At 36.6% G+C, this 11,574-nt stretch overlaps 1 protein-coding gene and 1 pseudogene across 1 annotated transcript; one reads left to right on the top strand and one right to left on the bottom strand.

Moving 5' to 3' along the window:
- Nucleotides 1–1,233: 1,233 nt before the first annotated feature.
- On the top strand, nt 1,234–9,252 carry LOC107653686 (mitochondrial intermediate peptidase-like; annotated as a pseudogene).
- A 511-nt stretch (nt 9,253–9,763) lies between these two features.
- LOC107653718 (40S ribosomal protein S25) lies at nt 9,764–11,024 on the bottom strand. The gene is made up of 5 exons (XM_016440517.1): nt 10,925–11,024; nt 10,519–10,611; nt 10,214–10,397; nt 9,934–10,032; nt 9,764–9,824 (listed from the first exon to the last, which is right to left on the bottom strand). Exons 1-4 carry the CDS (start codon nt 10,925–10,927, stop codon nt 9,938–9,940), a joined length of 375 nt encoding a protein of 124 aa, XP_016296003.1. The 5' UTR covers nt 10,928–11,024; the 3' UTR covers nt 9,764–9,824; nt 9,934–9,937.
- Between the last annotated feature and the right edge of the window lie 550 nt (nt 11,025–11,574).

The raw sequence follows: 11,574 nt of genomic DNA, 5'->3' as shown, positions 1-11,574 counted from the left end.
CAGCCTTGTACTGATGTGAGTATCTTAAATGACCAAATCAGCTGTGGGACAGATGGATCCAAGCTCATAAACAGCACCTGTTGGCACAGGAAGTGACATCAACAGTCACTCTGTTCCCACATGAAAACAGAGAATACGCCTAATAAGATAAATGGATAAGCAATTGCCCACCATATGTGATCTTAACCCCAGCCCCCACCCAAACTTTCTCTGACTGTGATGACCTAGAAAACGTTTGCCATAAGGGTTTTTGTTTATATTCTAACACACTTCAGCTTAAGGCAAGGGAGTGTCAGAGCTTTGTGTTTAGTGCCACATTCCTGCTGTTTCTAATGTTGGTTTGTAAAGCTAATGCTGTTGGCTAGATTCCCTTATGAACCTTTGTCAAAGAGATGAAAAACAAACCTATCTGATCCACAAGACTTACATAAAACATAAAGAAATGAGGGCACTTGTTTGTCCTTGATTGACTCAGTGATTTTGCTCAAGGCATTTGTCAGATCAGCTGAAGAGCATACAATGTGAATGCTTGATTTGGTTGATCAGACTTTTCACAAACAAACAAAAACAGTTATTTAATTCAGTGTTGTTTGACCAGTATATGTGATGCATGTGATCTCTTCATATTCAGATTTTAAACCAACATCAATTCCAGAGATAATTGAATAAACCGGTCATTAACTTAAATAAAAAAGCTTTATCTTCCCGTGAAACATTTTCGCCAGTGTATTAGTGGAGAACAAGGGCAGGGCGACCTTTTGTTTGCTGCTTTGGATAGATTTATTTACTCTGAGCTTTATGTCACAGTCAGGTCACAATTCATTTTCCCACCGTCCGCGCAGTTTCGTTAGTGCATGAAAAAAAACAAACCCGAATTAACCATAGCATTGCTAAACATAATACATTTCTGAAATATATAAATATAACAAACGTTTCTGGATTATAGTTCACATTTTCATTGTTGATTATAGAAAGTGCTGAAGTGAAACCTAACCAGGGTGTTCGCACGAGAGGTGAAATCCCAAACAACAGCTGATCTCCTCAGATTTACAAACTGGGAAACTTTAGTTAGGCTAATTACTTATGTTTGCATAATACTTTGAAAGAGCCGGCCTGGTTGTTTCACAATGCGTTTTCTCAGGAGCTTATGCTGTAATGGTAAATAGTGTTGTGTGTGATGGTCTTCAGTGATGCGCTCGCACGTGTGTTCGTGTGTGTGTGTTTGTGTGTGTGTGTGTGTTTGTGTGTGTTTGTGTTTGTGTTTTGTGTGTGTGCGTGTTTGGAGCAGCGTTCAATGTTCAGCACCAACGATTTGAACATTTACAGAGAAATGTGGTGAGACTTTAATAATATATCATCAAAGGACTTTTGTAATAGTTTATAATATATGTGGTTTAACAGTAAAATAATTTAGGCTAACGTATCTTGCTGTCTATATAAGTGATTGTTTGTTTTTTAAATAAAAAGCATTTATAAAGTTATTTTTTAATACATTTTTCTATTTATTTTTGATAAAGTTTTTTATCAAGTATTTTCAGTTAATTATATAATTTTGTATATTTTTATATGTTAATTTATTGTTACAGTATTGTGATATATTATTATAATATATAATTTTGTATTGGCATGACAGATGTATGGAAACCCACCACGGATAAAAAAAAAAAGGTGATTGTAGCTTTTATCTCACAATTCTGAATTCTGACAATTTTTATCTCACAGTTCTAAATTGATATCTTGCAATTCTGATTTTGCCAGTTTTTTTTATTATTTTTTTTTAGATATAAACTCAGAATTGCAAAATATCAACTCAGAATTGCGAGATATTGGGAGATATTTAAACTCGCAATTGGGAAATATAAAACCCACAAGTCAGAATTCTGAGATTTAAAGTGACAATTACCTTTTTATTTTTTAATCTGTGGCAGAAACAAAAAACGAGATGTAAACTCAGAATTACAAGAAATAAAGTCAGAATTACAAGAAATAAAGTCAGAATTGTGAGATGTAAACTCAGAATTGTGAAAAAATTCAGAACTCTGAGTTTGTCTTGCAGATCTGACTTTTTTCTCAGAATTGCGAGTTTATATCTGCAAATTGTGAAATATAAGCTCAGAATTGCGAAAAAAAAAACATTTTTTTTAGATATAAACTCAGAATTGCAAAATATCAACTCAGAATTGCTAGATATAAACTCGCAATTCGGAAATATAAACTCGCAAGTCAGAATTCTGAGATTAAAAGTCTCAATTACCTTTTTTTATTGTATTTTTTATTCCTTGGCAGAAACAGGCTTCCATACAAATGACTACAGTTGCATTGACCTTGTTTTCTGTGTAAAATGAGTGTCTTTCCTCTCTGTTCTCAGGGTCTGTTTGGAGTATCAGAGCTCAGCGGTCCTGCCGGTTTCCAGATGGCTCAGCATCAGGCTCTCAGGGAAGCAGAGTTTCTGGTCCACAAGGCTTGCACACATCCTCCTGGTGCCGTCACTGTGGAAACATTTGATCAGCTGTCTGACCGCTTATGCAGAGTTGCAGACCTGGTCAACATAACTGTGTTGGTGTAGCATAAACTGTGATTCTTGTTAGGGGTCTGTTAAATAAATCTCACAAGTGTTTCATTGCAGGCAGATTTCATCAAAGTGGCTCATCCGGATGCTGCGTTCCGGGAGGCAGCGGAAAGGGCCTGCGTTAAAATCGGAACTGTTGTGGAAAAGTGTTTTATCTGTCATCTGGTTATTCTGGCAGTACTAAACAATATTTGTGTTTTATTTTTATTTGCTTGTGTATATTACAGACTCAATACAAATGTTGATTTGTGTCAAAGCCTGAAGAATTGACTGGAAAACGAGGCTGTTTTGGCACTGGACACACTGGACTCAGACACAAGGCAGGTGAACTTTGAAAAATCCTTTTAAACATGATTTAAAAGTTAAACAAGAGAAGATGTTTTTCTGAAATGACTATGGACTCAAAACTGTGTTTGTATGAGTTAAAAAATTGGAATCGGTAAGAATTGTCAATGTTTTTGAAAGAAGTCTCTTATGCTCACAAAGGCTGCATTTATTTGATCAAAAATATAGTAATAATGTAAAATATTATTACTGTTTAAAATAAATGTTTTCTGTTTTAAAAATATTTTATCTTAAAATGTTTAAAATATATATTTTTAATATTATAATATTAAAATATTTTATTTATAATTTGGACCTGTAATGTTAGAGCTAAAATTCAGCAGTCTTCAGTGTCACATGGTCCTTCAGAAATCATTCTAATTTGCTGATTTGCTGCTCAAGAAACATTTTTTTTTATCATCAATGTTGAAAACAGCTACATATACATTAATATACAACAGCATTTATTTAAAATAGAAAGTTTTGAAACTATATAAAACTATATAAATGTCTTTACTGTCACTTTTGATCAATTGAATGCATCCTTGCTGAATAAACACATTCATTTCTTTCATGTGGTTCTGTTGCTGATTTAGAAGAGTGGCAGAGCTCTTCATGTTTGATTTTGAGATCAGTGGAATACATCTGGATGAATCCAAGGTGAGAACAATCCTTAAAACCCAAAATACAAGCACTTTTTAACGTGATCATACTGATTTTATATATATCTCTTTATGAATCATCTCAGAGGAGCAAGGCTGTTGCTCTGAATGTGAAGCTGCTGGATCTTTACCACGAGTTTCTGAGCGGCTCTCAGCTCCCAAACGCCATAGATAAGCAAGTTCTACCAGAACACATCCGCCACTGCTTTTTCATAGACGGGAACCACATTCAGATCGGCAGGTTGCATGCTGACTCTACTAATGAGCTGGTGCGTGTGATCGTATTATTCTGTTTACGTAGTTACCATCTCCCTGTTTGTTGCTTGAGCTTAAAGGTGCACATAAATCCATCATGTCCCTGTGGTGTGACATGCTATTGGCTGTTTATGCAAGCTAGATGGCAAGGTTCGCTTTCATTTGCATGTTCCGTAAGTGTCTTTTTTTCTTCCCTCTGGTAGGTGCGGGAAGCTGCGTATAAAATCTTTCTGTACCCCAACGCTAGTCTCTTGCTTTGTCTGGATGAGCTTTTGGCTTGTAGACACGAGCTGGCAACATTAGTGGGCTATGAGTCGTTTGCACACAGGGATTTGAAAGGAACGATGGCTAAAAGACCAGGTAAATATAATCAGAGTATCACTTGCTGGCTACAGTCCTCTTTTAGCTGCAAATGGAGTTGAAACAAACAAATTTGTTTGCTTTACAGAGACTGTGATGAAGTTTACTTTTCGCACTAACTGCTGTTTTTGAATGGGAATCTTTGATGTGTGTTGTAAAGTTTACTCTGTTTGTTTGTCATAATACAGAACATCAAGAGACTTCAAGATGATGAAAGAAATGAAGAAGAAAACACACTCGACAAATCCTGTAAGTGTTTATTTTGTGCAGTGGATTTGTTTTGTGAATGCTGCGTTCTTTTTTTTTAAAATTTGCATCACAAATGCAGACAGATTTCCTAAATATTGTTTTTCGCATGTCAGGAAGTGATGGCATGGGATCATGCATACCTCAGTTGTGCCATACGAACGGAAAAGTGAAGCGTTTTCATGTATACATCCCTCTGGATAGGCCATCTACTAGGGTTGGGCGATGTCTACAAAATTGGCATCGGACGATGTCTACAGTGAAACATCCCGATGAACGATGACATCGGCGGTGGGGGAGGGGGGGTGTGCCCGAAGCGTGAATCCTTATAAGGCACGGTAAACAAATAACGATTCCTAACACCGTGTCTACACCGGACGCGAGCGGCGCGGCAAAATACTATAGAACCACTGATCTATAATAGAGATTCATTATATATAGATCAGTGTATAGAACTTATTATAATCAGTGATGCTGTCTACACTGGACAAATTTCAGATGATTTTCAACAGTCGCTTTGTCGCGTCCAGTGTAGACAGACTTTAGCTGATGCGGCATGGTGCGGCGCAAAATGATAACTGTCACGTCCGGTGTAGACACGGTGTAACGGTTGCCTGTTACATTACAGTAAATAAAATTTCACTTACCACATAAACAGGGTAAGAAGAGATGACTGAGGACGATGGCGAATGATTTGCAGATCCTGAGCACCACTGACAAACATCTAATCTTGTAAAATGTGTGGTAAGTGCCGGCTCAACATCGGGATTTCGGCGATGGACGATGGCATGTCTATCGGCCCAACCCTACCATCTACTTCCTGTTTATCCTCATACACATTCATGTACTTGTAGGTTTAACATTGATCCCAGCGTCTACAGCCCTTACTTCTGGGTGCTTGTATGGAGGGACTCATCCGTCTCTTCATGCAGCTTCTGGGCGTTCCTTTTCAAGCAGAGCAGCCGAAGATGGGCGAACTGTGGTGCGAAGATGTCAGAAAGCTTGTGAGATTCTCTCCTCCATCTTTGTTTGCTCAGTTTTCAAAATCAACTGTCTGACGATCACTCACAGATGTACAGGTGCATCTCACAATTTGAGTTGAATTACTGAAATGAACTTTTCCACGACATTCTAATTTATTGAGATGCACCTGTATTAATGCAGATGGGCAGCTGTATTTACTGTTTTTAGTGCTGCCAACAGGCTGTGGTCCATGAAACAGAGGGACTGCTGGGATATATCTACTGTGATTTATTCCGCAGACCTGATAAACCTCACCAGGTACAGCTGTCTGCTCTTGACTGATTCTGTACACACATATTCTATTCACACATATACGACAAATGCCATTCAAAAGTTTGGGGACAGAAATTAATAGTTGTGTTCAGTAAAGATGCATTAAATTGATCAAAAGTGACAGTAAAGACATTTCTAATTTAAATAAATGCTATTCTTTCGACCTTTCTATAACAGTTTCCACAAAAAAATATTAAGAAACAACTGTTTTCAACAGTGATACAATAACGAGACATTTTTTCAGTGGCAAGTCAGCATATTAGAAAGATTTCTGAAGGATCATGTTACACTGAAGAGTGAAGTAATGGCTGCTGATGCATCATAGGAATAAATTACATTGTAAAATATATTACAATAGGAAACAGTTATTTGAAATTGTAATAATATTTCACAATATTACTGTATATATTTATAAGTATGGAAGCCTGTTCCTGCGACGGAATAAAAAAAGGAAATTGTGACTTTTTATCTTAATTCTGACTACTTTTTCTTGCAATTCAGACTTTACAACTTGCAATTCTGAGAAAATAATTGCAGAATTGTGAGACATAAACTTGCAGATATGAAAAAAGTCATAATTTAACTCAGAACTCTGACTTTTGTTCTCTCAGTTTTTTCCGTGCCAAGAATAAAAATTACGCGTTTGTATGAGATTAAAACTTTGGAATCGGTAAGAATTGTCAATGTTTTTGAAAGAAGTCTCTTATGCGCACAAAGGCTGCATTTATTTGATCAAAAATAAAGTAATAAAGTAAAATATCATTACAGTTTTTCTGTTTTAAAATATTTTATCAGGTAATTTGTACCTGTAATGTTAGAGCTAAAATTCAGCAGTCTTCAGTGTCACATGATTCTTCAGAAATCATTATAATTTGCTGATTTGCTGCTCAAGAAACATTTTTTCTTCTTATCAATGTTGAAAACAGTTGTGCAGCTACATATACATTAATATACAACAGGCATATATTTTTCAATTCTTTGATGAATACAGTAGAAAGATCAAAAGAACAGCATTTATTTAAAATAGAAAGTTTTGAAAATGTTCAAATCTTTACTGTCACTTTTGATCAGTTGAATGCATCCTTGCTGAATAAACACATTCATGTCTTTCATGTGGTTCTGTTGAAAAAATAAAAAAGGTAATTGCGACTTTTTATGTCACTGTTCTCCCTTTGACCTCCGAATTGCAAGTTTATATCTTTATATCTGCAAGTTTATGTCTCGCAGTTCTGAGTATATTTCTCACCATTCTGACTTTTTTATTGGAATTGCAAGATATAAAGTCCGAATTGTGAGATAAAAAGTCACTTAAAAAAAAAAAAAAATTCTATATCAGAAATGGGCGTCCATATTTAAGATACTTCTTTCAAACATTGAAGGGTAGTGTGTGTACATATATAGTTTTAAATGTTTATTTATATATTTTGGAAAAATTTTAAAAATATATTGCTTTATTAGTATCTCTAAACAGACTATTTCCATATATGGCAGGACTGTCACTTCACCATCCGCGGTGGGCGGCTGAGGGAAGATGGCGTTTACCAGCTGCCTGTTGTAGTGCTGATGCTGAGTTTACCTCCACCCAGCGGCAAAACCCCATCTCTGCTTACCCCCTTTCCATGAGTTTATGTGAGTCTCAGAGGGTTTGTAGTGCTGCTGACACTCAGCTACAGGTACTAAAACACATATCTGTGATGGAGAATTATAGTGCTGATATGAACAAAGTCAGCTTTAATGAGTCAGGAGTAATTGTGGGATGTAAACTATAGTTGAGTAGATACATCAGGCTTTTATGGCTCATATAGTATGATATGGGACACTCAAGGATGAAAAAAAACATCTACATTTTATTTACAAGCCCAAAACTGAGCAGAAACATGCAATTTGGTGCAGTTGCTGATATTTATATGGCCAAAAATAAATATGAAATTCTGATGACCTTGTAATGTAAATGAATGAGAATTTATAATAGCAGGCTACTTGCATAAATTACATATAAATATCATTATCACTAAATATTTTCCAATAACGTGTCTTAGTATATTTAAAAGCTTAGTTCATGATCAAAGAGAAGTAGATTTGTATTGTGGGGAACAAAACATACAATGCAGTGCAATACTGTGATGATTGAGAGAAGAACAAATGTCAAGTTTCAAGTCTCTTATTTGATGCTTACATTTTAACATGATTTTCTGAAGAAAAACAAATAGTTAATGGATAATCATATATACCTAAGTTGTTTGTAATTTATACCCAAGTTGCTTCAGTCCAGTTAATGTTCATCTTAAAATATTACTAGCAATATTAAATTTATAAGATTCAGTAAAGAATTCACAGCAAAAAGACTCATGAGCCATGACCTGTAAACTATACTAAAAGGCCTTTTACTTATAAAGTATAAACTATAAATCAGACAAAAGAAGGCATGTAGTAGATACAGGTTTTTCAGCAAAGTTTTGACCATGTTGATAATTTAGAGGCCTTAAAATGTACATAACAAATATGATACAGTAGACTATATATTAAGTCTACTAGTGATTAATGTTTCTTTTTTTTGTGCAACACTTCTCTTTACAGATTTTCTATGCAGCTTTGGACCAGGTTTATCACGGAATACCACAATACAGATCAACCACTGACATCCTCAGAGAAATTTTATGGGTTACCATATGTTAATGACACAGTGATTGGCAACATCACAGATGCATTTCAGATTCTGCTCAATTTGTCTAATTATTACCTTTTTTTTTGACCCACAATGTTAAAAATAAAATGTTTATCTCTGTATTCTCTGATGACGTAGGCTTGACAGCTGAGATTAAGTCACCTGGTTGGCTATGGTGCTAAATATTACTCCTACCTCATGTCCAGGGCGGTTGCCTCGATGGTGTGGAGGCAGTGCTTTCTACAGGACCCCTTCAGCAGGTCAATGTGGAGTTTTCAACTCCAACTCCTGGCCATGTAAGGACAGCTTTGTCATGCATATGTTTTGCTATTTTGTCATGGATGCTGAGTGCACAGATAATGGTACTCATGGTGACTGGAAATACTATTTTTGTTTGATTTACATTTAATAAGTGTAAAATATTTTCTATTTTATAGTGACTGTTCACTTTCAAAACATAAAATATCTGTAGTTGTACTGTATGTCTGGTCTAATTAAAAAGGAGACTGTGTCATTTGCAGAGCGATGGGAGAGCGTTACCGCAGAGAGATGCTCGCTCATGGAGGCAGTAAAGAGCCTATGCTGATGGTCCAAGGTAAAAGCAACACTTGTAATTACATTTTCTGTAAGACCTCAATAACGGTCAATCTTAAGAGTAAATATTCAGATTCTTATTTTTGATCCTCAGGAATGCTACAGAAAACCCCTACCATTGAAGACTTTGTTGATGCACTAGTGTTAGACCTTGATGCAAATCCCCAGCTTAGTAGATGAAACGAAAGATCCTTGTTATTTGTTCGGTCTCATACACTGGGTATAACACCTCACTCTTTCCTAATGTCTTGCTGCCTTTAAGCCCAATTAAAATGTGAAGAGACAACATGAAAATATTTGTGTTACTTCTGTCTATTGTGCCTGTTTCACATTTAGTACATTGTGCTGAAAACAACTTCAGCACACTGAACTTCACTGATAGTAGGTGCTGATTTGAAGAGGTTTATCGAAGTGATATTTTTGCAAAGATAATCTTGCTTTAAAACATACCCTGTCCCTCTTATTTTTACTTAAAATTACACAAGCATACAGATGAAAGATGTTTAAGTTATGGCAAATATGTATAGATTATACAATTTGAAAATGGCCTGCTTGTCTAAAATTACCATTTTAATAAAACACCATAACCAATTTTATATTTGAAAAGCTCAGAGAAAAGCAGTATGCTAAAGATTATGATCTGGTATATGTATTGTGAGAAATGAAGTTTGGTTTCTAAAGGTTTCAACCTACTGCCATAAACCACAATATACATTCTCAATTGTGTAATGAGTACAAACACAACATAGGTAGGTACACATTCACTTTGTTGAAGAAATGCACAAACACAAGTTTAATTTTGTGGTTGTTTATTTACCTATACAAAAGACCATAACTCAAGCCAAGGTGGGCTCTGAAAAAGAGATGAATAAACATTCAATACAGGAGACCAGTAGACAAAACAACATTAGCTGACAAAAGACACCAAATATGAAAATGAGCCGTTATGAGTTGATAATCACCATGTTATGCCTCCTTCTCTGGAGCTGCCTCATCTGTGCCCTTGGTGTTTCTGGTGTAGATCACTTGAGCTCTGTGTTTGGACACCAGCTTGATCAGACCTAACAATGAGAAACGCAAAATGCCACTCCATCATGGATTCAAAATAAAACTTAAGACATCTCTGAATGAGTTAACCTAGAAAAAAAAAAGTTTCTGGAAGCCCTGCCATATGTGATGTACAGGTAGTACATGAAGAGTTCAGAATCAATCATATTCACTGTTAGAGCATCAGATGATCACCTTTGTTAAGCAGCTCCTGCAGGGCAGCCCTGGCCAGCGAGCCCCTGATCTTCAGCCTCTCAGAGACCACAGCGGGTGTGATGAGCTTGTAGTTGGGAACTTCTTTGTACAGCTTGTCATATGTGGCCTTGTCAAAGAGGACCAGGTTGTTCAGCTTGTCCCTCACCTTTCCTTTGGACCACTTCTACTCAAGACCAAATACATGGAAAATTACAATCCATGCATGCAATTACAGCATAAAACCATAGTTGATGATTGACAGGTCTCTTAAGTGACGTAAAATACTTCCAACTCTTAATATTTACCTTCTTCTTCGCTTTGCCTCCGGATTTGTTAACGGGATCCTTGTCCTTTTTGGACTTGCCCGCATCTTTCTTCTGCTTGGTATCCTTGGGCGGCTAGACAGTTACAGAAAACTCAATTCAAGCACATGCATAAATAAAAGCGTATTTTAATAATTACATGGTCAGGAGTTGTAATAAATAAATAAATGTGTAGTAATGCGGTGCGCGTGTTCGGGCCTCGCGCACGATGCGATAACACTTCATACAAAATAATCATATACAAACGCTGAAATAGCCCACTAAAGCTACATTATATTATTCATCATGATTAAAAACGTAGGACACTGTTGTTATAATGCGGCTATTACACGTGAGAAGTGGGTAAAAGTGCTATTTTCTAACATTACGGAGTCGCTCGAACACTCACCATGCTGAGGCGTCGCGAGCTGCGGAAGAGAAAGGAAGTGGCGCATGCGCACGTCCGCTTTGTCCGCGTGCACTTCGCGTGCTGTCTTTGCGCTCAGTAGTTCACGGTCGCCACCTGCAGCACTGGAGCGACTGCGGCTCTCATATAGAAACGTGAGGAAACTTTAGAGACCTACTTCCCTCTAAATATAAAAAACGGTGACATTATTTACCCGTTTTAAAAGTGATAGTAAAGAATTGTATAATGTTACAACAAGCATGGGCGGATCTGCGAGTGGGCCTGACAGCTTTCCCACCCAGTCAGATCCACGGAAATACCGATTTTGTATTATACAACTTCAACGTTTAAAGTCCCCCTGTAGTGGAAATCAAGTTTTTTATGTTGTTTATTTGTCTATGTGGTGTTTTTAATATGCTTTTAGACAAACCATGTGCCAATCTATTAATCAACACCATTGCTGTGTATTTTCTCCTTAAAACTGTAGTTTCCCAAAGGCTGACCCAGAAATATGGTTTGAAACAGCCCTTGGTTTGCTACGTCACAACCCAATAACCAATCACGTCAAGGGATCGATTCCTATCACTAGCATGCAAAATATACCAATACCAGCACAAAACCTAAAATAAATCAGAGCAAAAAACCCATGCAGC

The sequence above is a fragment of the Sinocyclocheilus anshuiensis genome, unplaced genomic scaffold (genome assembly GCF_001515605.1).
Source record: "Sinocyclocheilus anshuiensis isolate Anshui unplaced genomic scaffold, SAMN03320099.WGS_v1.1 scaffold315, whole genome shotgun sequence".
Taxonomy (NCBI): domain Eukaryota; kingdom Metazoa; phylum Chordata; class Actinopteri; order Cypriniformes; family Cyprinidae; genus Sinocyclocheilus; species Sinocyclocheilus anshuiensis.
Note: the sequence above shows the minus strand (reverse complement) of the source record. Positions and strands in the feature narration are given on the sequence as shown.